The sequence below is a fragment of the Eretmochelys imbricata genome, chromosome 1 (assembly GCF_965152235.1).
Source record: "Eretmochelys imbricata isolate rEreImb1 chromosome 1, rEreImb1.hap1, whole genome shotgun sequence".
Lineage (NCBI taxonomy): Eukaryota > Metazoa > Chordata > Testudines > Cheloniidae > Eretmochelys > Eretmochelys imbricata.
In genome coordinates, this window is record NC_135572.1 from 136,887,161 (window position 1) to 136,914,875 (window position 27,715).

Below are 27,715 nucleotides of genomic sequence, written 5' to 3' on the forward strand. Positions count from 1 at the left end.
ATTTGACTTTTAACATTTAACATCCAATAAGTGCTGGCCAAGCGACTACTGGATGGTTATGGGAAGATCTCACTCAGAGCACTGGCATCCACCTTTATTTACAGGCAAAACCCACACATTCCTTGGTAGTGAATAGAAGACTACACTTGTTTCTACTATTCTTATGACTCTCCGAATCATCAATAGGGTCCTTCTGATCTGTCAAAAAGGAAGCACTGTCTGCTTGTGCTTAATATTGTCTGCCACAGGAGAGAGACACTACTACTGAGGTGAAAGCTGCCCTCTGGTGACAGATACGGAAGCCTGCTGGTCGCTGCGGCTGTTCGGTAGCTGCTGCTGGCGAAGACTGCTGGCTGAGTTGCTATGGCAGCCGTTGCCAGGACAACCTCAGGGTTCTACTGCTGCTTCTGCTTCTTCTCAGGTAGATGTTTTCCAGATAGCTTTTTTTTCTTCGCAGGTGTCTTGCAGCTTCTGCTCTCCTCCTCCAAATCTCAAACTCACTACAACTTCAGCCTGCTGGCTGTCGGCCTTATATACTGGTTGCTCTTTCAGGCTCAGCCAATCAGCTTCCAGCTTTTCGGCCCCTCCCTATGATGTCACATAGTCATGTGTACTTACATGTGCTTGGTTACGTGTACCTACATGTGATTTCCTGTCTAGCTCTGCCCCCTTATGATGCCATCTTGGACTCTAGGAGGTTCTAGAAGATTCTGCTGAGTCATTCCCTATCAGTTAATGAAATTTTCCACTATGTCATTCAGTATCTTTGAGATGGAATCTTCCACTACATCATCCCTATATCTGCCATTTTGGTCAGCTATGTTGGATTTTCTAAATTTAAACTAATATTAATTTCTACTTAATTAAGGCCTTAATCTTAAAACTAATTACTGTTTTATCTAAACAAAAGTGTCCTGATATTGTCACCACTCTTTTTACGTCCAATTAAGAGAAATGTGTTTTATGATATTTAAACTCCTTCCGAGGTTTTTCTGCAAGATTCTATCAGGGTGCTGCCAGGTATCCAAGAACATTCAGCATAAGAATCTCTCACTACAGCATTGCTGTCCAAATATGACTTTGTGAACTGGCTGGCTTTGTCTAAGTTTGTGGACCAGCTGCCCGAATCCTACAGGGAGGAATTTCAGACATTTATCACCGAAGGCTGCTTGGTGGCTAAAACTTCGTTGCAGTCCACACTGGATAACACAGGTACTTTGGCCAAAGTGATGGTGTCAGCAGTAACTATGAGAAGGGCATCCTTGGACGTTACTCCGAATGTGCAACAGGTGATAGAGGATTTGTCTTTCAACGGCCGAGTTCTTTTCTTGGATAAGATGGATGAGAATCTGCACTCCTTCAAGGACTCGAGGGCTACCCTGTGGTCCTTGGGGTGTACATGCTGGCAGTACAGGGACACAACTATGGTGGTCATCATCAGCAGCAGTATAGTCCACAGAGAGCATTTGGGCAGCCTTTCCCCCGAGACAGCAGGATTACCCCAGAAGGGCATAGGTCCCAGAGGAGGAGGCATTCAGGTCCTGGGTTTGACCAGTCAACACGCCTTCTCCCGGTGCCCCCCAAGCAGTCATTTTGACTCCTTCATCTGGAGCAGTGTACCAGTTGTCACTCCCTTCTCCCCATCCCCTCTGTTTGGGGACAGGCAAACTCGCTTTCACAATGCTTGGGGCTTGATCACCACTGACAGCTGGGTCCTAAGCACTGTCAGATTAGGCTATGTCATCCAGTTCCTTTCCTTCCCTCCTCCCCGTCCCTCTTCAGAGACCCTTGTCACGAGTTACTGCTCCTTGACCAGGTTTGCTTTCTACTGGCTTTGGAAGCGATGGAGGAGGTTCTACTAGAACTGTTCTACTGTCCCAGCTCCTTGTTAGATCGGGATAAGGGCTTCTATTTCCAGCACTTTCTGGTGCCCAAGCCCAAGGGAGGGGTAAGACCCATTCTCAATCTTTGTGGCCTCAACAAATATATCACATAAGTGAGGTTCTGAATGGCCACGCTATCGACTATCTGCCCCGCATTATTTCAGAACAACTGGTTAGTAGCTCTAGATCTTCAGGCCGCCTACTTTCACGTGGCGATTTTGCCGAACCACAGAAAATTCCTTCAATTCGTCATAGTGAAACACCGTTTTCAGTACACTGTGCTCACATTTGTCCTGTCTTTTGCCGTTTTGTTTTTACCAAATGTATGCTGTCACCCATGCCTCAGGAATAAAAGAATCCACATATTCCCGTGCACTGGAAGACTGGTCACTTAGGGGCAGGTCCACAGAGGAAGTCCTTTCTCACGTCATTTTTCATTGTGCTTGCTCAACTGTCTGGGTCTCATCCTAAGTACCAGAAAGTCAACTTTGATTCCCATGCAGAAAATCAAGTTCAATCTGGCCTTAATAGACTCTACAAGTTTGAGAGCATTTTTGCTGACCGACTGTTTTCAGGCGATTCATCACTTTAGCCTCAGTCTTCAGAGTCAGCCTTCCTCCACAGTTTGGCTGTACCTGAGATTCTTGGTCTGCATGTACGCAGGTGGTTCAGTTTGCAAGGTTGTGTCTTTGCCCCCTTCAAATGTGGCTCAGGACAGTTTACCATCTGACTCTTCACTTCTTGGACAGATTGGTGTCTCTTCCTCCATTGGTCCTGAACTTGCAGTGGTAGACGCTTCCCATCGTTCAGCCCTACCAATCAGGTCTGTTGTCACTGATGCCTCCCTGATGTGCTCAGAAGCATATTTGGGATCTCCGAAAGTTCAAGGTCTGTGGTCAGAACAGGTGTCCTAACTGCATATCGATGTGCTGGAGCTTTGTGCCATCTACAATGCATGTCATGCTTTTCTGGACTGTATCAGTATGTGTCAGTGTTTCACATACTTACTGACAATACCACACTATAATTTATTATGTGAACAGGAAGGGGGAGCACACTCCAGGATGCTCTGCCAAGAGGCAATCAGGTTGTGGCATTTCTGCATCGAGGAGAGTATCACTCCGATAGCCAATCTCTTGCCTAGGGTTCAGAATCATCTTGCGGAGCATCTCAGCAGGATTTTTTCCCTGAGTTATGCGTGGTCCCTGAAGACAAGTATCCTCTGGGTCATCGTCTCCATCCTCTGATCTGGGAGCTGGTTACTCTATGGGACCTTAACACAATCCTAGCGGCTTTAATGGGACGTCTATTCAAGCCTCGGGCATCTTGTTCCTTTCCACTTTTGTGTCAGAAGATTGCGTTCCTGGTAGCGATAACTTCCACAAGGAAAGGAGAGTCTGAGAGTTGCAGGCTCTCGTGGCAGAGACTCATTATAAACAGTTCTCTAAGGACAAAGTGACTTTATGACTATACCCAAAAATATTTTCTAAAGTGGTTTCTCAGTTTCATTTGAACTAGGTGGTATGTTTACCTGTGTTCTTTCCTAAGCCACATTCATCTCTGGAGGAGCATCACTTCCATACATTAGGCGTCAAGCAATGTCTAGCCTTCTATCTGGACAGGACTAAACTGTTTCATGCTTCACTTCACCTGTTTGTGTCACATGCAGATCGTGCAGATCTATGCCTCTTCAGCAGGTACGAGCTCATGCTATGCGAACACAAGCAAGGTCAGTAGGGTTCCTCAGGGATGTCTCGATATTGACATTTGCATGGCTGCTATGTGGTCATCCATACATATCTTCACGAACCATTATGCCATTACTGCACCTTCCAGGGTGGATGCAAGTTTTGGTAGGGCAGTCTTGCAGTGCTTTTTAAGGTAGTCTCCAAGCCGCGCCTGCTGGAGTGGCTGCTGCTTGTGAGTCACCGAATTGGAATACATTGCTGCATCTACTTGAAGAAGAAACAGTTATAATAAGTAACTGTGGTTCTTTGAAATGTGATGCAGATGTGCATTCCACAGCCCACTGTCTGTTCCCTCTGCATCAGAGTCTGATCTCTGGATGTTTGGTACAAAGGACCTGAGGAGGCAGAGGGTTGAGGCTTTGCTGCCTCATATAGCCAGGGGAAGAGCTATGAGCATGAGGAGTGAGCACCATCTCCTAAGGGTACTGGTAGGCAAAGTTCTTCAACTCCGGAGCGTTGGGTATGTATGCACCGAAGTGGAGTACACATCTGCATCACATCTTGAAGAACCGCAGTAAGTAACTGTAAGTAAGTAACTGTTTCTTCCATTCCAGATTCTGGAGGGGAGTCTTCTCTAATGGGCACAGTCTAATACCCATTCATCCACCCTAGGTTTGACCCATTCCAACCTATCCCAGTCCTATCTTTTCCACAACTCTCACTCCTTGTCCCAATCCTATTCTCCTTGCCTGCCCAATCCCAGTCTCCACTCTTCAGGTTTCTTATCCAAGCTTCCTTGCCGAGCTAATCCCAGTCTCCCCCCTCTGAATTCACTGACAGAGTCCCAATCTACCTACTCACCCAAGTCTCTCCTCTTTACCACACCCAGTACTATTCTCCTTGACCAGCCAGCCGGTCTGTTTTCTCACCCAGACTGTCCCAGTTGCTCCTTTTCCTCCTCAACTAGTTACCAGTTCTAGTCTCCCTCCCCAGGCTCCTCTTCCAGTCTGTGTCCTCATGCCAGTGCTTTGTCCCAGTCTTCCCAGTTCTCCTCTGGTGTCCCAGCTCCTTGTTAGATCTGTCTGCCCTCCTCCCCAGTTCTCCCGCACAGTGACTGTAGTACAGTCTCGTTGCCAGTCAGCCCCAGTCTCCCCTCCTTCCCCCACCTCCTCATCTGATCTGTGTTCTGTCCCCTGACCTCTCTTCCCTCCTCCCCATTTCCCTTACTGACTCCCAGTCCCAGCCTCTCCCACCCCATGGTTCTCAGTCTCATCAACCCATCAGTCCCAGTTTTTCTCTCCCCTTTCGCCCCCACTACCAGTTTCAGTCTTAACAGTCTTCTTGGCCCGCTCCCTGGCTTTTGTCGCTTCTTCATTCAGATCACATGGCTTCATCAATCATGGTTTCTGTGTACCACCAGGGGGATCATTAGGAGCATTGAAGAGGAAGGATCCCTACTCTCTTTTTCAGTGCCTGGCCGCACCCGGGCCTGATGCAGCTAGAAGCAGCCATTGAAAGGAAGGCCTGGCTCTGCCCTTGTAGCCCTGGGTTGGATAGCATAGGCTCAGTTGCTCTGGTGGGAAGGTGCATGTGCCTTCCAGTTGGCATTGAGAGCTGTGAGAGGCTTGAGTATGCTCCGTGAGGACAAAATTTTCAGAGATTTTTAGCAGCTAAAATCAAAGTATCTACTGAGCATGTGCAAACTGATCTTTTTTCCCATTGGCTTTTAACTTGACTAAATTTGGGTAGATTTTAACAAGAATGGTGAAAGACACATCCTTGACGCAAAGGCCATCCTCTTTCAGATTTCAGAGTCATCAGTTTTTCTTTAACATGGGCAAAACAACATATTTTTCCCCTAGCCTCATTTTTGGAAACAGCTGAACTGTTTTGGCAGAAATTTTTCAAAAAAATTCAGCCAGAGGCATGTTATGGAAATAGTCCAAATGATTCAAGTTTGACAAAGTTATAAGCAACTGAAAACAGTGTCTTTAATGGGAACTGTCAGGAAACCCTAACAATAGGGAGTGCTACCGGCACTGACTATAATTAGGATATGCAGGAACAGTACAAGAAATTGGTTGATATAAATTGCTACCTTTTGCCTTACAGATAGCAGTGAGTCGTTCCTAGTCTCTTCCCAACAGAGTGTCGACCAGCCTCTTTCTCCTATTTTGAGGGCAGGCCATCTTTCATCTTCTGAATCGGCTCCTTCCTCTCCAACCAGTCATGGACAAAAATTGAGGTAAATATTGTACACTATCTGAAAGATCATTTTAACTTATACCTTATCGGTTAGGTCACATGATTACAGCCGTCTTTCACTACGTATGATTAGAGCTTTTCTAAAGATATCAGGTGTTCAGGATTCTCACACTTGTGACTCATGCCTCCAGTGCAAGCCATATGTAAACTCCCCTTAGCTCTTTAAGTTTTTTGACTTTCACGTCTATAGGCTGGCCAAAGAGCTCTGCCCTACTGCATCTAACTTCAGGTACTTCATAGGTATTCCAGAACATTCCAGCCAATTCCTCTCTGAGCAATAGCCGTTAGTGAAGAAGTTACCCTGGAAACTGTCCAATGTTTCTAACTAAAATAGTTGCAGTTTTTTCTGCAGTAGCCCTTGTTCAGGGACTAGATATTCTTGTTTTGTTGTCTTCTGAATTTCAGTCAGTCTTGAGCCTTATCTTTGTGACTGTTTGTATCTCTGGTGGCTTAAAGGGAATCAGGTATTTATTTAATGTGGCAGATTATTATTTGTCTGTATTAGTCTGCAAACTACATTCCGTTTTGGGAATGTCACTTTCATTGTAAGACTGTACTGTGCCTTTACTTTGGCACTGCAGCCTCCATCTTGAGTTGAAATGCCCAGGAGGTGTTCGGAGAAATCCTTGTATCTAGCAGTGGACTAACAATGTAAAGCAATCCAGAATCCTTAACCTGAATAGTTTTCTATTCAGATGGATGCTTCCTAGAACAATGAGATGACTAAAGCCCAGGGGAACCAGTTTTCCCAATGTGGACTTCAGGTGGGTTGCAAATAAGCAATTAATCACCTGACAAGGGACTCGAAGATGTTCAGGAGGGGTTGGATTTTTAGAAAGGGAGGCTCTTGCTAGCCATTATAGAAGAGAGCTAGAACAAGAAGGCAAAATTGACCAGGAGGAGGAGTGGAGAGTCCTGAGACCTTGAAAGGACTCGCCAAAACTAAGTAGTGAGGACACTGGACGGAGGGTTTTGTGTGCTAACAAAAGTTTGTTAAATAGTCTAAGTATGGGAAAATCATGCCTCACCTATCTACTAGAATTCTTTGAGGGGGTCAACAAGCATGTGGACCAAGGGGATCCAGTGGATATAGTGTACTTAGATTTTCAGAAGCCTTTGGCAAGGTCCCTCACCAAAGGCTCTTATGCAAAGTAAGCTGTCACAGGATAAGAGGGAAGGGTGCTCTCATGGATTGGTAACTGGTTAAAAGATAGGAAACAAAGGGTAGGTATAAATGGTCAGTTTTCAGAATGGAGAGAGGTAAATAGTGGTGTCCCCCAGGGGTCTTTACTGGGACCAGTCCTATTCAATATATTCATAAATGATCTGGAAAAAGGGGTAAACAGTGAGGTGGCAAAATTTGCAGATGATACAAAATTACTAAAAATAGTTAAGACCCAGGCAGACTGCGAAGAGCTACAAAAGGCTCTCTCAAAACTGGGTGACTGGGCAACAAAATGGCAGATGGAATTTAATGTTGATAAATGCAAAGTTATACACATTGGAAAGCATAATCCCAACTATACATATGAAATGATGGGGGTCTAAATTAGCTGTTACCACTCAAGAAAGAGATCTTCGAGTCATTGTGGATAGTTCTCTGAAAACATCCACTCAGTGGCAGTCAAAAAAGCGAACAGAATGTTGGGAATAATTAAGAAAGGGATAGATAATAGGACAGAAAATATCATGTTGCCTCTATATAAATCCATGGTATGCCCACGTCTTCAACACTGTGTGCAGATGTGGTCGCCAAAATATATCTCAAAAAAGATATATTGGAATTGGGAAAGGTTCAGAAAAGGTCAGCAAAAATTATTAAGGGTATGGAACGGCTTCCATATGAGGAGAGATTAATAAGACTGGGCCTTTTCAGCTTGGAAAAGAGACGGCTAAGGGGAGGTATGGTTGTGGTCTATAAAATCATGACTGGTGTAGAGAAAGTAGATAAGGAAGTGATGTTTATTCCTTCTCGTAACACAAGAACTAGGGGTCACCAAATGAAATTAATAGGCAGCAGGTTTAAAACAAATAAAAGGAAGTATTTCTTCACATAAACCACAGTCAACCTATGGAACTTCTTGCCAGAGGATGTTGTGAAGGCCAAGACCATAACAGAGTTCAAAAAAACTAGATAAATTCATGGAGGATAGGTTCATGAATGGCTATTAGCCAGGATGGACAGGAATGGTGTCCCTAGCCTCTGTTTGCCAGAAGCTGGGAATGAGCGACGGGATGGATCACTTGATGATTACCTGTTCTGTTTATTCCCTCTGGGGCGCCTGGCACTGGCCACTGTCGGAAGACAGGATACTGGGCTAGATGGACCTTTGGTCTTACCCAGTAGGGCCATTCTTTTGTTTTTATGGACAGATCCTAATGTCATTCATTCATGGCAATATCAAAATGGCCACTGATTCAGTGGAACTAGGATTTGGCACAAAGGCCTCAGTTCAGGAAAGCAACCTTTTTTTCAGGAAAGCACTTAAGCAGGAGGTAAAAGGGACTTAAACATGTGCTTAAAATCTTTCCTGTGTAGCCTGAACAATTGTTACTTTTCCATAGATCTTTTGTGCTTTGTCTGTGAATAGAAGTGTGTGTGTGTGTTTAGAAATTCCTTTGCAGAGTCTGAGTGTCCTCTGCTTTCACTAATGCATAGTCCCCAAAGAGTGAAACAGTAATTCAGAGGGTCCACAGCTTCATTGGAACTCTGGAGAGTCCATGGAACAGGTGCTGGGAGGGCCAGGACTAGTTTCAGGCGCAACGCAGTTGGACCATGGAGTCTCCTCTCTTAGGATGTGGTACTAAATAGACAGTCTGTACCCTGAGAGTGTTTCTGGAAGTCTAGAGCTTGAGACAGGGACGACCCAGCCAGCCTAAGAGCATGTGGGATCTAGTAGTTAGATCCAAACACAGCAACCTGGTGAGCATCCACCAGGGGGAGCTCAGGTAGGGTTGTTATATTTAGACACTAGACCAGTGGTTCTCAAACTGTGGTTTGGGACCCCAAAGTGGGTCATGACCCCATTTTAATGGGGTCACCAGGGGTGGCATTAGACTTGGTGGGGAGGAAGCTGAAGCTGAGCCCCACCACCCACGGCGGAAGCCAAAGCCCAAGGGCTCCAGCCCTGGGTGGTGGGGCTCAGGTTTCAGTTTTACTCACCTGGGGCTGAAGCCTTTGGCTTTGGTGGGGTTGAGCTTTGGCGGGCTCTGGCTTTGGTGTCTCTACCCCCCTCCCCCCCCCCCCAGGGTCGTGTAGTAATTTTTTTTGTCAGAAGGGGGTTACAGAGCAATGAAGTTTGAGAATCCCTGCTCTAGACTTTGTCCCTTACGCACCAGATACTTAAAGAAATGGGTGATACTCTCCCATCAGTTATCTCTGCTTTCAGGAAAGATAATTTAGTTTTTTCCTCTGAAGGCAGGCTCTAGAAGTTGATCTTTGGCATTCAACAAAGGTAGCTGCTAGTTTTCTTCTTTCAGAGTCAGGAAGTCCTGGCTGAAAAGGATCTCGTCTCCACCCTCAGACCAGACTTTTTTTTAAAGTCAGAACCTCTTGAGGAACAGGTTCTGTTCAAGCTTAGGAACAACAAGAGTCTAATGAACTTCAGCATCATGCTGACTGACATGAATATGGCTCCCAAAGCTGCTCTGGACTAGCATTAGACCATGAGTCTGGTCAGAGCTGATCACATAGAGAAACTAGATTATGTGTTTTGTTCTACCAAGATAAGGTTTGTAGTTGTCATAAATATAAAGGGAAGGGTAAACCCCTTTGAAATCCCTCCTGGCCAGGGGAAAGCTCCTCTCACCTGTAAAGGGTTAGACAAGATACTTTCAAAAGCTGGGAGGAGGGATAGAAACAAAGGGTCTGTGTGTCTGTCTATATGCTGGTTTCTGCCGGGGATAGACCAGGAATGGAGTCTTAGAACTTTTAGTAAGTAATCTAGCTAGGTATGTGTTAGATTATGATTTCTTTAAATGGCTGAGAAAAGAATTGTGCTGAATAGAATAACTATTTCTGTCTGTGTATCTTTTTTGTAACTTAAGGTTTTGCCTAGAGGGGTTCTCTATGTTTTTGAATCTAATTACCCTGTAAGATATCTACCATCCTGATTTTACAGGGGGATTTCTTTATTTCTATTTACTTCTGTTTTTATTAAAAGTCGTCTTGTAAGAAAACTGAATGCTTTTTTCATTGTTCTCAGATCCAAGGGTTTGGGTCTGTGGTCACCTATGCAAATTGGTGAGGCTTTTTATCCAACATTTCCCAGGAAAGGGGGGATGCAAGTGTTGGGAGGATTGTTCATTGTTCTTAAGATCCAAGGGTCTGGGTCTGTAGTCACCTAGGCAAATTGGTGAGGCTTATTACCAAACCTTGTCCAGGAAGTGGGGTGCAAGGTTTTGGGAAGTATTTTGGGGAGAAAGACGCGTCCAAACAGCTCTTCCCCAGTAACCAGTATTAGTTTGGTGGTGGTAGCGGCCAATCCAAGGACAACAGGTGGAATATTTTGTACCTTGGGGAAGTTTTGACCTAAGCTGGTAAAGATAAGCTTAGGAGGTTTTTCATGCAGGTCCCCACATCTGTACCCTAGAGTTCAGAGTGGGGGAGGAACCTTGACAGTAGTGTAATGCATATGTGGGACCATGGACCCTTTCTAGCCCTGCTTAAATGCCTTTATTACCCTCTTTACTTGTCAGAGTCTAATTTAAAGATTAATTCTAAGAATTTAATTTAGCTCAGCTATTTTCAGCCTATCATGAACTGGCTGAAGGTACATTGTTTTTTTAGAGCTCATTGTCATCAGCTTCATGTGGGGCGTGACAATTTTGAGACTACATTTAATAAACCCTCTGTATCACGAGATATTAATGTGTTCCTGACAAAGCTGACAAAAGTGCCTACTGGCTCACTTAATCACAAGTTTTGTATGGGGGGGATCATTTCCTGATGAAGGGAACATTAGCTCATAGAGTGAATGAGCTTCAGGTTTTAGTGAGGCCCATCTTACACCATATTTTACAAGGGCCAGGTTGTGTTATAAACTCATCAGTAGTTTCCATCCAAAGTGACGGTAGAGTTTCTCATCCTTTCCATACTAGGAAGGCCCTTTGCATAAAGTTGAAGTTTAAAGGTCTTTGAGATTCTATCTGGAGCACACACAAGACCTGAGAAAGTCCACACTGATTCCTTGAGCAATGCTATATCTCCATGAAGACTATGTCTGAAAGGTTGTGTTGCTGTTGTTTTCACAGCTGTGACCTGGCTGCCCTATTGTTTGGCTTGTGCTAGCTGAGGAATAGCAACTTCCACTGCCTGCTTCAATATGATTTTCAGTCAGGATGTTAGGCAAGGCAGGTAGCCTCATGTCATACTCCCCAAAGTTTCAATGTTAACATTCATTTTCTGAGGATGAGCTTCCCTTTGTTTCCTCTTGCCAACAGAACTTGTTTCTGAAGTAGGGGAGCCCAAACTCACATCACCTAGTGGGTTTTGGAGTTTGTTGTTTTGTCTTTTCAGGCTGTCTTTTCATAGAATCATAGAATATCAGGGTTGGAAGGGGCCTCCGGAGGTCATCTAGTCCAACCCCCTGCTCAAAGCAGGACCAATCCCCAGCTAAATCATCCCAGCCAGGGCTTTGTCAAGCCTGACTTTAAAAACCTCTAAGGAAGGAGATTCCACCACCTCCCTAGGTAACCCATTCTAGTGCTTCACCACCCTCCTAGTGAATTTTCTTTTTGTAATATCCAACCTAAACCTCCCCCACTACAACTTGAGACCATTAGTCCTTGTTCTGTCATCTGGTACCACTTTGAACAGTCTAGATCCTTTTGTGTAAATGGGCACATTTTTTAGTTTAAAAAGTAACAAAACATCCCCACTGCATCTCTCATTCTTTCCTCTTTGCCCACCACAGAAGGAAAACAGAACAGCACCAAGGCCTTCCTGACCAGGGCTGACCCTAGACCAAATAGCGCCCCAGGCAAGGAGCGTCTTTGGTGGCACTCTCCCCCGCATTTGTTAAACTTTTGAATACCTTACTTTTTATTTCATTTGTAGCCCATTTCACAACTAGTATGTGTGATTTATCCATGTCATATAAAACAATAAATTTGCACACTAGGATCTGTAAATCTGTATTTATTCATTCAATGTATAAGCAACTACAAAAAATTGGTTTCCTCTAAGCTTATAGAAACTTTTTAATTTTAAGAATAACTGAAATGTACTAACGTCAAGAAATTGAACTGTGCACCAACGTTGGGTGGACCAGTATTAAATAGTGTTACAGTAGGTGTCTGCCTTAGAATGTTAACCCTAGTCCTTTAGTTCAAAGGGTCACTTTTCTCACCTTTGCCCTGGTGAACTGAAGCACACCACCAGAGAGATCCAAAGACTGACCAATGGCATTTTCAAGCGATAAAGTGACATCAGTTTCTCGTCAGCCATTATCGATCAAAGATATGTTTTAATGAGCCTGAGCTTCAAAAACCTGCGCTCACCACTCGCGACAAGCAGCGTGAGCAGAATCCTCAAACCTATCCACACGTTAGGAAAAGTGTTGCTAACAACAAAAACAGCACCCCGAGCCCGATGTCCCCCCAAGCCCAGTATCCCAGGTGGTCACCTGCCCCTAAATCAGGCCCTGCTCCTGACACCATCTTGAGAAATCTCCTGGAGGTCAGTTACATTCAAAGAATGAGAGTTCTGCATAGATGGTGTGAAAAAAGGGACAATTACTTATCTTGTAATTCTGTTTTTCTGAAAGATCAGTTGCAGGATTGTCACTCACCCACCCACCTACCCTCCAAGTCTGCTGTTGAAGGATAGGCAGTTGTAGGCTCAGGTTGCCATAGCAAGTGCTAATTTGTCCTTATTTATTTATTTGAAAAATCAACTCATTTGTACTCATTTAAAATGAGATATAGATAATTTATTTTTGTATTTTATGCAGTTAGAGATTAGGGAGCTTTTGATTCTTGGTCTTGAAAAGAACTGGTTGGAATTTTCTGGGGCCTCTTAGGTAGGTGCATGTTTATCTTGGTGCCTCTATAGTGTCTCACCTTCCGCTATTCCATTCCATTTATTCATGCTGTCCTCACTATCTCACTGATGTCCCATTTGGTACTAACATGATAGACCTCACCTGTTGAGGGTTAAGTGCTGTTAATCTCTATGAGAATATTGTAAGAGAAGATGGCTATAGCATGCAACAATTTATTTTTCTGAAATACAAAGCAATAAATGTGTGGGCTTTTTCCAGCTGTTCAGTCTGAGCATCAGGTAAATGTGTCATAGTTGATAGTATTTATATAGCTGGGTAAGGTTAGAAAGAGGGAAGGGGAGCTAACAAAAAAAATAAAAGAAACCATGATACTGCCTCCCAAGTGTGGAAAATCTGGTGTATTTCCAGTAGAGTGGTCCATATTCTGTCCAGAACACCAGGGAGACAATCAAAAGAAAACACCTCCATCACTGGGAAAAATGTCTTTTCTCAAGACACCCTCATTACAGTTAGTTTCCTGCCCCAACCTGCGAGTGGGTGGGAAGAAAGTGAATAAAAGCAACCCCTTCTTTCCCTTAGGAGAAATGACTTCATTTCTAGTATTCTGGCTCTGTGGGAAGTATTGTTTTCTTTACTGTTATTCCCAAAATACATTGGTATCATCAGAAGGACAGGGATGAGCCCTTTACATCAGACCTTCCATCTCTTGTTAATCCTAGATATAGGTTTGATTACTACAGTTTTAATGCTGATTCCTAAAAAAATTTAAGGATTGAATATTTTGATTATAGGTTAGGATGCCAGTTTTACTGTCCATAAAGCACCTTTATATAAATCTTTGTTTCTCAGAATAATAGTTTTTTAATTCATTTTTCTAGTCATTTATTGTTGACCGAGACACCATTAGCTGTTTTATGGAATGTTGTTGATACTGGATACGGTCCATATTCATCAACATTGCTGTGATAAAATGGTTTGTGAAAACCATTTGAGATTCATGCAAATAATTGCCTTAATGAGACAAACCTCTCTTACTTTTGTTTACTGAATTTGTCCCATTGAATTCCAGGCCTTCCTAACACTTCTACAGGATTTAACACTAGCAATATTATACAAAGTGGCATGCGTCCTTGGACGCTAGATAGATAATATATACCCAACAGACAAAAATTTCTGTAAAAGAGAGATTAAAAACCATTTAATATAGATTATGTACAGATTATAAATTATCTAGATTATATAGTTCTAGAAATACCGCTTATATTTGACAGCAGTAGATGGTGTGTGTAATTTACAGGGTTTTTCTGTATATTGAGCCATTCTTCTGAAATGGCAGAACCAACATTGCTAGGAGTATTTTTCCCTTAGTCTTAATTAATGTAAATTGAAGTCTGTCTCTTAGAGCCTGTTCATTTTATGTATCCTCCTCTTTCTCTTCACCCCATAAAAAACTTATTCCTTAGACTTTTTTCATAAATATTTTGTATTGTTTATACTTATAGTGAAAGACTAATATAGCCAGGTGCTGACAAGCTTCTGTATAAAGGGCTACTGGGCATCTCATTTGTGATCTGCAGCTCTCTTTCTGCTTTTTGGATAAGAGATTGCTAGCTGTGTTATACTGGGTGTATTATGCTTGATGCTGTTATAGACAAATCCGCAGTAGTAGTTAGAAAGAGACCACAAAACTCATTTTCCATAGGGCCAAAGAAGAATTGTAAACTGTGGTTTTAGGGATGAAAGGCTATTTAATCTAACGGACTGTCATGGCATCAAAGCACTGGACACAAATTAAACTACAAAACTGAACGTGGTTAAAAAGGACATAATTCTTAATCTCTCTTCCCTTTGTACATGTGATCCTTTTTGCCTTCTTTCTTGTTTTTTGTTTTCTCTTTCTGTTTTAACTCCATTTCATAGAATATCTTTCTTTTTATAAGTATTCACTCTTCCCAGTTGTGGGTATGTTTTGGGGAGAAACTGCAGGAGAAGGTGAGTCTTGCATTCAGACCTGAAGGTGGTCAGGATTAGGTTACTGTATTTCAATTCCATATCATGTAAATTCTGATTTATACGTTAGTTTGCTTATGTGGTTTTACAATTTTCTTAGTCCTTAGCTACTCTTGGGTACTACAGACTACTGTCAGATCTCTGCCTGCTGATGTACTTGACATTTTGGTTATTAAACCTTTAAATTCATGTTCTCTTTCCTCCTCGCTTTCAGTCTTCGTAAACAGCAAGCTGATAATCAGGACTTCAATGACTCTTCAAAGCCAGAAAAGCTAGCATATGAGGACCTTGAAGAACATGATTCTTCTCTTAAATGTAAGTTTTAGTGTGTTTTTTCAGACAGTTACTTAGTAAATGGAAAGAGTAGAAGATCTTGTTATTTTCCTTAAGGTTAACCATTCCTTTCAACGTAAAATTAGCAAAGGGTTAGCGGGGGTGCCTGAGGGATCCATATTAGAAAGAAATGTTGTTTAATACATTTATGATGGAGAAGTTACAAGACCACAGTTTAGCTTATGTCAGAGATTTCAGTTTAAGCTTTTCAGATATTATTTTATTATTATTATTAAAATATTATGCAAATAGAACTGTGCAACCTTAACTACAGTGAGACAGTGTTTGTGTGTGGAGAAGAAGGTGAATATTGAGGTATCAAAATTTGCAGATAACACAGTTGTTTAGGTTAATAAAGACTGGAAAAAATTGTTATTAAAGCCACATGATTGGGTAGGAAATTAAACTCACTGTTGACAAATAAACCATCAGTTAAAGGTAGAATACTTCTCAAAGATATGGATGCAGAGATAAGGGGGAGGGATAGCTCAGTGGTTTGAGCATTGGCCTGCTAAACCCAGGGTTGTGAGTTCAATCCTTGAGGGGGCCATTTAGGGATCTGGGGCAAAAATTGGGGATTGGCCCTGCTTTGAGCAGGGGGTTGGACTAGATGACCTCCTGAGGTCCCTTCCAACCCTGATATTCTATGATCAGCATTAGCTCCAGGTGTCACATTGTCTCAATTCATGCATTGTTGTTGGGGCTCATAGAACATGGAGCAAAGGTAACAGTTCCCTACTTGCTTTCCTAGGTATCAACACAGTATTAAACTTTAAATAAAACATCTCTAAGGTTGCTCTGTTTTCCATGGCAGACATGCTGGCTATGTTGAGTGATGAGTTGATGAAGTGGGTGACTGTTCTGTGGATTTTTCCCCTTAGTTTTAGTTATTTGAATCATCAGTTTTAATTTGTTCCATTTAGTTTTCTTTTTACAGCTTTTAAATACACTTACTCCTGACCTAATGTCGCCCCGGTTAACATTGTTTCGTTGTTACATTGCTGATCAGTTGGGGAACATGCTTGTTTAAAGTTGTGCAATGCTCCCTTATAATGTCCTTTGGCAGCCTCCTGCTTTGTCCACTGCTTGCAGAAAGAGCAGCCTATTGGAGCCAGTTGGCGGGGGCTTGGAACCAGGGTGGACCGGCAGGCCCTCCATCAGCTCCCCTAAGTTCCCTGTGCTGCAGCCGCCCGGCAGGCTACCAATTGCCGGCAGTTCAGCTGTCTCTCCCACCACTGCCATGTGCTGTTCCTGCCCTCTGCCTTGGAGCTGCTCCTGGGAGCCTCCTGCTTGCTGTGCAGAGTGGGGGGGAAAGAGGGGTGCTAATGTCAGGGTATCCCCCTCCCCCCGCACCTGCCCCCCGCCAGAGTGGAGGGGAGACGGAGACATGACATGGCTCAGGACTGAGAAAGCTTGCTGGCAGCAGCTGCTGTCTCAACTTGCTGATCTACTTAAAAAGGCAACGTACTAAGAGTGGTGTCAGCGTACTTAAAGGGGCAATGCGCGTCTCTCTCTCTCTCTCTCTCTCTCTCTGCCATGCTGTCTCCCTTCCCTCCATTCATGCTGTCTTGTAGAGTGTGAGGCTATATTAAGAACAGTGTGTTAACCCTTGAGGGCTCAGCCGAGTGCTGGTTCATCATTTAGCAGTAAGGCATTCCCTGGGAAATATCCCACCCTCTTCCACCCTCTGACTCCACCACCTCAACCAAGCTTCACAATCATCATTGCTGTGTACAGTACTAAATTGTTTGTTTAAAACTTATACTGTCTGTATATATATGTGTGTGTGTGTATATAGTCTTTTGTCTGGCAAAAAGAATTTTTTCCCTGGAACCTAAACCCCTCCATTTACATTAATTCTTATGGGGAAATTGGATTTGCTGAACATCGTTTCGCTTAAAGTAGCATCGTTCAGGAACATAACTACAATGTTAAGCGACACGTTACTGTAGATTATTTAACAGTATTTTACGTTATTTTTAATGCAGCTTGTATTAGTTGAAATACTTCTACACTAGATATTTCCGCTCATACAATTAGGATATGACATTTATTCATTTAAATTATTAAATTACTTACTTTTACAGTAGATACTTTTAGGAACTGATTCTAATTCACCTATTTTTATTCCTTTATTTTACTGGATTTGAGAACAGACTGGATGCTATGAGTAACTGGAAAAACCAGGTATCATGCCTAGATAGAATTAGCTAAATGCCTCCTCATCTAATTAGTGATGCACATGAACAGAAGGGATAATTTGAGATATTTGTATCTAGAGCTGGTTCTAAATTAACTGTACTGACCCCCAGTGTTATGTTGGGTGTACCAGTGAACACCTCCATTGGCATGTGAGTGGAGGAAAAGAGCTATCAGAAAGGAGGAAGGGAGCAGAAAGAGAAGAAACATGAAAAGCATATGCCACGACCTGCCTTTGCATGGACACACACCTTGTTCAATATTGATTTCTCTGTGGCACTAGTACAGTCATTTTACCCCTGTGAACTTCCTCTCAGGGCACTTGCCAATAAATATAGGCAATCCTGGCTGCTTTTCCTAACTGCGTTTTGAGGGCCCTGCAGATCTCTCCAAACTGACGACACCTCTGACTTCTGGGTTTGAAAAACCACTAAACTTCTGTTTAACCAGATTAAACATAATAAGAGTGTTCAGTAATCCTTGTACTTCTTACTCCATTAGGGCAGTGGTCTCCAAACTTTGGGGCGCGTCCCCCTAGGGGAGCGCAGAGGAATGTTCAGGGGGACGTGGCAGGTCTTGATCCAGCCCCCTTGGGGGATGTGGAGAGAGCGTCACCTCGCCCTGCTCTGTCCCTAGGTCTGCTGCACCCTAAGCCTGCCCCCAGCTCTGTCCTCAGCTCCACTTCTGCTCCTGGACCCAGCTCCCGACCCCTGACCCCGACTGCGACTCCTAACCACAGTTCTGGCCCTGAGTCCAGCTCCGGTGGGTGTGTGTGGACAGATTCAATTAGAGGTAAGGGGGGTGGGGCGCGATTTAAAAAGTTTGAGGACCACTGCACTAGGGAAAGCCTAATCTTACAGGAGCCTGGCAGTATTTCCCTTCCTGATCAAAGTCTACCTTTGCATTCCCCTCTGTGATTCTGCTCCCTCTCTCCTCAGAAGTCAAAAAACCAACCTTTCGAATTAACGCCTCCCCCCCATCCCCCCGCCCCCAAGATTTCCAAACAAGCAATCTGGGAGGAGCTTCCACTAGGAGTCCAAACCTCTGTGTACCAATGGCATGTGTTCTCTTTGTCCTGTAACATACCCCATCATGCAGTTTTGTTTAACACTTATCCAATAACATCTCATATCATACGATTTCAAGTTAACCTTGTACCTTCTCCACAGCATATAAAAAGCAAAAAAGAAAAAGGGGGAAATACAGAAAGCGGGGAAGTAGATAACAAAGGAATAAGACAAAAAGAGAAGAGAGAAAATGGAGAGAAAAAAAGGAGAGTGTAGCAACTATATCAGCACATGGTGCCAGGGGACATCAGGAGACAGGAAATGCCCATCTGCCAGTCCAGCCTAAAATGGGTTCCATCACTGATGTAGATAATTACCATGACAGCACAGTTATTCCTAACTCATAGCAATAAAAACCTCTCTAGCACTCTTCACCCACGTGTAAGAATGAAGATACATACAGAGCGAGATCATTTTTATTTTCTAAATAGTGTTGTTGCTTTCTGGCTGCAAATAAAGATCATTCTTGCTGTACTAGTTGCTGTCTTATTTTGGTGAATATATTACTGTTGATGATCTAGTTCTCTGTTTCTGCGTGGATGACTGATTTTTAGAAGTTGGATCCAAGATCTAGTAACCGAGGAACAACATTGATACTTCTTGCAGTGTGTTTTATGAAATATATGAACTTCGATACATTTATATGCATAATTTTTATATATATATATATATATATATATATATGGACATTTTAGACTTCGATTATTTAAAGATCTTTATGTTAATACTGTTTTCTGCTCATAGAATATTAGAAATGGTTTTGCTATTTAGTCATTCCTTGTGCCAATCTGCACACATGAAATTCCGCTGTTTCAAGCATGGGGAATACAAAACAACATATTGATGATGATTGTTGATAATGACTACAAAATAAGTAATATCTGTGTTTAGGTAGCCATATCTTTATTATTAATCAAAGTTATCATTTAAAACTAATTTAAAAGAAAACAAAAAAAACCAGATGCTTTTGAGTATGTTAATCATATGATGGGTTATCTGATGTACATGAAAGAGAATGAGATTTGTGTGTCATTATACACAAGGCTGGTGAATCAAGATTGGAAGTTTTTCTAAAGATATGCTTTAGGAATTATTTTGGGGGAAGTTCTAGGGCCTGTGTTATACAGGAGGTTAGACTAGATGATCACAATGGTCCATTCTGGCCTCAGAATCCGTGAATACCTATTACTGAGGTTGCCTGAGACTTCTCACTATAAGATCCTGTTTTCAGTTGCTTATAACTTCGCCAAACTTTAACTATTTTGGAAGGACTTTTCTGTGCGAGTTGTGTGCTTCAGAATGAAAAGTTTTTGGAAAATTGTCCCCTGGTGTGAATGCATTATGAGACAGTCTTTAATTATGTAATCACATTCTATTTTTTCCACAAGATGCCTGTCTCATTCAGTGAACGAGATAGATCTGCTCTGTGGATGGATCAGGGTTGTGTAGCAAAGAAGGCTGTTGTGTGTCGGACCTCTGCTTCATTTGTTGCAGTAGTTGGAAGGCGTGTAGTGAAGGTGGCAGGGGATTGTAGGAAAAGAAAGGAAGGTCTTGTGATTAAGGCAATTGAATTCCAGAGTTCCTATGTGATGCTAGGCAAGTCACTTAAGTGACTACCTGTCAGAAGTTTGGTTTATGTTCATCTTTTTCTGGATGCCTTACTTGAGACAGTTGGGTCTGACCTGCAGAAGTGCTGAACACACATTTGCAACTGAAGTCAATGGGAGCTGTGCTTGGAACATATAAAAAGCTATATAATGCTAAATTGCATGAAAATCCAATGACCTAGGTTTTTCAAATTGGGCACCCAAAATTAGTGGATATTTCTGACTTTAATTTGTGCCTCAGTTTACCATATGTAAAATGGGGATACCACTACCTTACCTGACAATGGTCTTGTGAAAATGAATTCTTTATTATTTGTGGAACGGTCAGATACTATAGGAATGAGCACCATAGAGAAGCCAATGAGGAAATTAATACTTCTGTCTTCAGAGCAGGGTTTGAATAGTAGTGTGCAGTAAATAAGGCCTGGGGCCATACATTGAACAATGAGGAGAAAACAACATATTGAATAGCTGCTCATGAAGTGAACTCCATTCATCCTGAATGAGGTGGGTCCTGTGGACAAAATAGTATGTGATCATGTAATCAAAGACTATCTCATAATGCATTACACACAAGTGTGACTAATTAAGGTTGAACAGGCATTCTGGCATTTCCTAACTTCTGAGTGCTTTTAATGTAGTTCTTTGTGAGATGTGTGTGTGTGTGTATATATATATATATATAATGTAGGCACATAGATATAGTCTGTGAAGGAAACCTACTTGTTTTTTACATTTTGGGGCTATATTTATGAATCAAATAAGAATTTTAAAAATCTTTTATCTCACGAGTATATGTTGATTTCAGTTGTGCCAGTAGCTTTAGTAAACACATGTTGTTACAATCAGTTTTCAAAGCCAATCAATGCCATGATTATGATTAAAGTAGCAAGTGCAGCCTACTTGATATTTCTTAATTTTCAGTTAAATGGTTGAGTTTGGAGGGGAGAGTGCTTAATTAATGGCTTAAATTTATGTATTCTCACTCCAACCATTCCCACACTTTGTGTCCGTTCCTTTGCCCCACTATTATAATTACAGAATAATGAGGCCATTGTTCAAACTTCTTCTCCAGATCAAGGGGACATTCCAGAGCAGTTTGAAAGTGATGTGTCACATCCATCTGGGGACAGCGTCAATGGGAGCAATGTCACAAACGCTGTGCCAGCAACAGCCACTTCACAGCAGGATTTAAGTGAGTTCTTAGCTCCGAAACAAAAGCAAATACCCTTTTTAGATGGTCAATGTATTAAAACAAAAAGCAAACAAAAATTAGCATTTTGTAGTTTCCTGCATTGAAGTGGTTGAAAACTTTTCTCAAAGCTAGTGTTTAGGTACTAAAGAAGAAGGAATAATACATCTTTTTTTGTTAATTCTTGACTTACTGTAGGATGGTGATTTTCACCAGTACTTCTATTAACTTTGTTTTAATTTCATCTTTTTAAGTTTGCTTTTTGGCTTCTGAAGAGACTTCATTTTTTTGTTTTGGCCTCAATATTAATTTCATGATCTTTGCTTCTTTAGGGAGAAACTTTCTTCAACATTTATCTTAATGTGTGTTTGCATTTGCTGATTGTCTTGCATACCAATTCGCTCAGTATATAATCACTATTGTGAAGGGTGTCAATATAAAACCCGAAGAGATAGATAGGCAAAGATGATTTAAATGCAGCATGCTTAATTTCTCCAATGCTTCAGTACAGCTCAGTGGTATAATGGTCTGGAGCATCTTGCTGGGTATGAAGGTAGTTTTCAAGTCTTACCCAAAGGCGTTGCTGTGGGCAGAAGGCTTTCTAGCTTCAAATAGTTTCTGGTATTTTGTGCATGTAAAAAATTACTACTTTATAGAAGTAAATGGTCTTAGCATTTAAACTCCACGGGTTTAACTAGATTTATGTGCTGTGATCGTTTTTCCTAAATAACTACTTTATAATACTTTGTATTTTTGTAACCTCTTCTATCCAAATGTCTTAAAACATTTTACAAATACTAAAAAATTAAACCTTGCAGCATCCCTATGAGGAAGACAAGTAGTATCATCTCCATTTTACAGATCAGGAAATTGAGGCACAGAGAGGCTCAGGTTAACATTTTCCTACTTAGAACCTAAACTAGAGCATCTCTAAATCCATATTGACCTCAGTGGGAGCTGTGTGTGCTTACCACTTGTAAGTCAGGCCACTTATTTAGAAGCCTACTGTAAATATGGATTTCATCTACTTGAGGTTAGGCATCCAGATTTGAAAAAATTGGCTTAAATAACTTGCCCAAGGCCACTCTGGAAGTCTGTGGCACAGCTGGGAATTACGCACAGGTCTCCTGACTCCCTCTCCTCTGCTTTAATCATAAAACTCTCCTATCTCTTTGGCTTAAGTCTTGGAGTTTCATTGTGTAACCAGTAAGATAAGAAAACCTAATAATTGAAAAAAAATTGCCTGCTAAATTAGCTCAAATTAACAATATGTTACATGGTACATGTGTAAATTACACATCCAGGTTTTTTAGGTTTATTATAGGTGCCATACAGAAACAGTTACATAATCAATTTGCTGCTTACTTGTTTGTCTGTTTTCCATCTTTCCCAATCGGGACTACCAATTCACTCAATGTATTACCAATCTGCATGTCACACTTTATTTCAATAGCCAACACTTGCAAATCTTGATTACAGCACTTTGTATGTCAAATGGCACAGAAATAATTTTATTACAGCAGTGGTTGATCAAAGACAGTCTGAAGAACAGAAAAGAGAAGAGAGTGAGAAAAAATGGGAAGAAGAAAGAAGAGAAAGAGAAGAAAGGAGGCAGAGAGAAAGGCAGGAAGCACTGGAAAGGGAGGAAAGAGAACTAGAAAAACTGAATGAAGAAATGGTGATGTAATATTTTAATTTCTGACAGGAATGCAACTTTGTTATACCATATAATTTGAACTAAAGTAACCACATTGCAATCCTAAACAACTTCCTACATTGTTTTTTCTATGTGAATTTAACATAGAATAGTTTATCCTGGATTTACTGTCATTTATAATAGTTCTGTAGCTACATTAATAACTAAACTTCCTTGTTTCTAAAATTTCTCTCCAGATTAAAAGCTTGCTGTCCAGTAATTCATGTTACTATGTGATACTATTGTGTGGCATTGGTTTCAACATGGGCAGGGTTTGGCTTATTGTAAGCCAAAACTAGAGACTGTTTTCTAAATTGGCTTCCAGATTGGAACAAACTGAATGAAAAAATAATGTGATACCCAGTACCCAGTCCCTCAGGTTTCAGGGTAGCAGCCGTGTTAGTCTGTATCCGCAAAAAGAAAAGGAGTACTTGTGGCACCTTAGAGACTAACAAATTTATTTGAGCATAAGCTTTCGTGAGCTACAGCTCACTTCATCGGATGCATTCTCTACTTAAGTAAAACTCCCATTGACTACAATGGGACTTTGCCTGAGCAAGGACTGCATGATCTGGCCCATCCCAGAAGTGTGAGTGAATACGGTACATGTCACATTAAACACTCCATTCAGACTAGAGCACAGATTACTAGATTAGACTGGTAATGTACTGAACTTCATATATAAAGCCTGATTGAAATATTTTTGAACTGGCTGGTCAGTTTTAAGTGTGTTGCTGTTTTTTGGGTTTTTCTAGAAGTTGATCCAAGATGCGTTGAAAAGTGAAGAAGAAAAAAAGACAGACCGTGAAGTGGAAGAGTCGGAAATCAGTAGTCCTGATGCTAAAGACAATTTGTGTGATCCTCGTCCTAATCCACTAGAAAAATACATGAAACTGATAGAGCAGAGCAGAGAGCAGGAGCTGACAAACAAGGTGATATACCAAAACCTGCAGGCAGTAAAAGGGTGATTTCAAAGTGTGACTCTGGCGGACAATGTTTTGTCTGAATTACAGTGTATCCATAGATCATGAGGTGGAGAATACTGTCCACTCAATTTGGTGGTCTTCATTTTCAGTGTGAAAGTTAGAGTAACAAAATGTGAGAAGAGGAGCTGGTTTATAATATAGTTAGTTAACTGTTGGATTTGTGTTCACTGTTGGAGATCTGTCTTCCCAAGGGGTTTTGCCTAGTTCATATGGGAATGGCAAGATTACATTTCTTATGTAAGGCTGTGCCCAGCTATATTGCATTATGTCAGACAGTAACACAGAACAGTATTTAATGTAGTTAGAAATTAACGGTTTCAAAATGTTGTATGTAGACAGAGGATAGTTAAAACTGAGGGCCTAATTTTTAGAGGGACCTCCTCTTGTATGTTCACTAATGGTATACATCATGCACCAAGACAGTAGCGCGCACACGATAGAATTTATATTTCGAAAACCCATTTCTGCAGAAATTGGGTTTGCCTCTGTCACTATCATTTATACATGTAAATGATAGTGCACCAAAATTTCAGGTCTGAAATAGTTTCCAGATGAATGGATGTCAAAAATTAAACATTTAGGCCTGAGAGAACAAATAACTGTGATTTAAAAAAAAAAAAGTCCATTGAAGCATTCCAGTGAGTGGATTGTCATCAAAAATGGAATTTCTTATTATTATTAAAATTATTTTATAAGTTTCTGTTCTGAACTGGTTCACGTTTTGTATCCCAAAACATCATTACCATATTGCTGACAATGTGCTTGCTCTTCTATACAATGTTGTTTAAAAAGTCATGGTGTGCATAAAACTACATAGCTAGCATTTGTTGACAGCAATAGCTTACCTGTGTGCTTAAGCTCTCTGTAAGATCATATGCTACGCTAGTACTATTATGTTTGTAAAGTTAGGTCAAAGAACCAAATTTAATGTTTTTCTCTTGTCTGCCAGAGCTCCAAAAAAGAGGAAGTGGAAGAAGTATCGCTGATAGAGAGACTCCTGTCTAGTGAAAAAGATGACAGGTCAGGCTGGATACAGTTATTATTTAAAGCTGAGGTATTCTTAATTGCTAAGGAGTCACAGAAATGGTATTTCAGTTACTTGAAAATGTGACTCATTTTATTAATGTGATAGTTGTGGTTTGATTTATAGGTAACCTATGTCTGCCTTTTAAAAATGAAATTCACATATAACTTTCAGCCAAACCTTTCTCCTAAACGAGTAGATCAAAAGCAATATGCTGAAGTTAGGCATCCTTTTAAGTAAAGACTAGTTTTTTCTTTAATTTTTCTTAGAAAAATGCAGCCCTCTTCTCTTGGCTGAAGAAATTATTACAGCATGTGCAAACACCCCCATTTACAATGATGTTAAGCAACTATATTCCAGGGAGATGGGTCAGCAGCCCTGCTGATTAGCCCTTCAGCCCTGGGACAGCAGCAGCACAACCTTCACCTTGCCCAGAGCTTGAGACAATTCCTGGGGGTTAATGACACTCTTCGTGCCTAACGTCTCTGCAAGGTCAACAAATGAGAGTGCTAAATTGGCAGAGTAGGTTGGCTTATGTGTATATTTGCTCAGTCTGGCACTGGATTGTGATTAACAATTTATTTCAGCTAGACCAGTTGTTGGAGAATAAAAACTCACTTGCTCCAGCTCTGAGCCAGATCTGAGCCAATGATGTCAAAGATTCCTTATCCCATCCCACCGGTCCCCAAGCCCATTTCTTCATTCCATCTATTAGATTGGTGGGGTTTGTTTTTTTTCAGTTGCAAAGAGAAGAGGTGCAGTGTTATGCTCGTGTGGATGGGCTTGTCTGAATTTTTACATAAAGAGCTAATTGTTGAAGTAAATCTTGAACTATCCCTGCTTTCCAGTGGTTATCCCTTTTGAGGTCTGATGATTGGTTGTTATATGCTTAGAAGGTATTTTAATGCCTTTTCTGCAAATGCTCCTGCGCTTCACCTGAGATGATGGTCTTTTTCCGTTGAAATCATTGGAAGTTAGAGTAACCCTGGGACAGACAAAAAACAGCAGATGTAGCTGGAGCGTTTCAGTAGGAGTTTGAATGGTTTAATAAGTTACATGTACTCAAGTAAACAAACATTGACTGCATAATTTAAATTCGTAGGTTGTAACTAAAGTATGTCTTCCTTACTGTGCCTGTGTTTACACTGCAAGGTAGCGGTGTGACTTCCCCTGCTTGTGCTAGCTCTCTTTGGCAGCAGAGGCACAAGTGAGCCATGCCCCTTAGAAACCCACCTGAAACTGGTAGGTAAATACCCAGCCCTGCATCCGGTGCCACTGCCCAGGCTTCTGCAGCTACCCTGCTGTTTATACTCACATTGGTCAATGAGAGCTAGCACAAGCATGTGTAGACGAGCAAAGGAAATTACATGTCTTGCGCACAGCGTAGACCATCTGTATTTCTCCCCTCTCATGCTGAACAATGTGTTACTGTAAGGTTGTGTATGAATGCCGACAATAAAGGATTCCCATCTAACAAAAACAGTGTATTATCTATCTGCATTTGGGTTCACAAATAGGTACTCTTATTTTCTGAAGGATGATTTCATTGTGTCAGAAGCTTATGCTCAGACACTGGTATTAATTTTCAAGAATCCACTTACTGCCTGGGGCTATTGACAAAGTCACTGTAATTTGAAAGGCTGATATGTAAAGCCAGAGGTAGGAGGTTGTCTCTTCTTAAATCTCAGGCAAATGGAACTTTCTAGTAGGAAGGGAAGATATTTAGACGCATGAGTAAATTTCAGGCAGAAGACTGCTTCAGAACCCATTCATAACTCCTTTTCCCTTCTACCCCACATTTAGTGCTGCAGGCGTCTCTCATGGAGAACCAGATGAAGACTTCTGGTGAATAGCCGCTACTCTCTCCTAATGACCAGCACAGTGGAGGATGGTGTGAAGTTATGTAAACAGTCGCTAGACCACAAGAACTGAATATTTTCATGCACAATGGTTTCAGCTGGGGATCAGAATTAAAGTTTAACATGTTCGTATTAAAAAAATTATAAGCCTTTTACAAAGACATTATCCCAAATGAGTCCTTTTAGATGAATCTGCTATGACTGGTAGTACTAATAGCTGCTAAAACCTTAAGCACATGGCCTAACCTTTGTGTTTTAAGCTTTCCCCTATCTTCACAAAATATTCTAGGAGTCACTACAGCCTGTTGATCAGAAAGTGTTTGTTTTCGTATTCGTGAAAAAGCTCTGGGCTGTGACTGAAAAGCAAAGCTGCCTGTACTATTAGGATATAAAGCAGTTCAACATTTTTTCAGGTAAATTAGGTGGCTTTTAAAAAATACCATCCTGCCTTAAGACAAGAGAGTTTTAAAGATTAAATGATAAAAATGAAAATTCAAACAAAGTAGATTTGAAAGTGATGGTCTTTTCCAGCATGCTTACATTGCTGGTTTCACAAAATGGCATGTCAAGCTGACTATCTGCGACACAAGAGCTCAGATATGCCAATTGTGATTTAAAAATTGTAATGCATTCTGATAGATACCTGATAACTATTTCTTTGAGACCTTTAGATTAGTGCAGTTTTTCACTGGAGATAACTTGTTGAAGTACTTTTCTACAGAAGCAGCAAGACAGGGGAAGAAAAATACACTTTAAAAGGCGATCTTCATGCTGTTTCACTGCTGGTATATTAAATACTCCATAGGAGTGGGTATAAACATGACTGTCTTAATCCTCTTCATTTTTTTAGGTTTGCATTTTATAGACTGTTCTGATATTTTATAATAAAATGTGTCAACGGT

The 27,715-nt window shown here is 41.4% G+C and overlaps 1 protein-coding gene across 5 annotated transcripts in view; it reads left to right on the forward strand.

The window, feature by feature from the left end:
- The window catches only part of OFD1 (OFD1 centriole and centriolar satellite protein), a 61,358-nt gene extending 33,643 nt beyond the window's left edge, over positions 1 to 27,715 (forward strand). For 3 of the 5 annotated variants that reach the window (XM_077815921.1, XM_077815928.1, XM_077815900.1), the window contains 7 exons: positions 5,684 to 5,816; positions 15,065 to 15,165; positions 21,132 to 21,251; positions 22,769 to 22,926; positions 23,700 to 23,876; positions 24,880 to 24,950; positions 26,758 to 27,715. In XM_077815921.1, the coding sequence (XP_077672047.1) occupies positions 5,684 to 5,816; positions 15,065 to 15,165; positions 21,132 to 21,251; positions 22,769 to 22,926; positions 23,700 to 23,876; positions 24,880 to 24,950; positions 26,758 to 26,803 (806 nt within the window). In that variant the 3' untranslated portion in view covers positions 26,804 to 27,715. Of the gene's footprint in view, positions 1 to 5,683; positions 5,817 to 15,064; positions 15,166 to 21,131; positions 21,252 to 22,768; positions 22,927 to 23,699; positions 23,877 to 24,879; positions 24,951 to 26,757 lie in introns of those variants that run through there. The other 2 variants (XM_077815911.1, XM_077815935.1) reach the window with 2 other exon arrangements.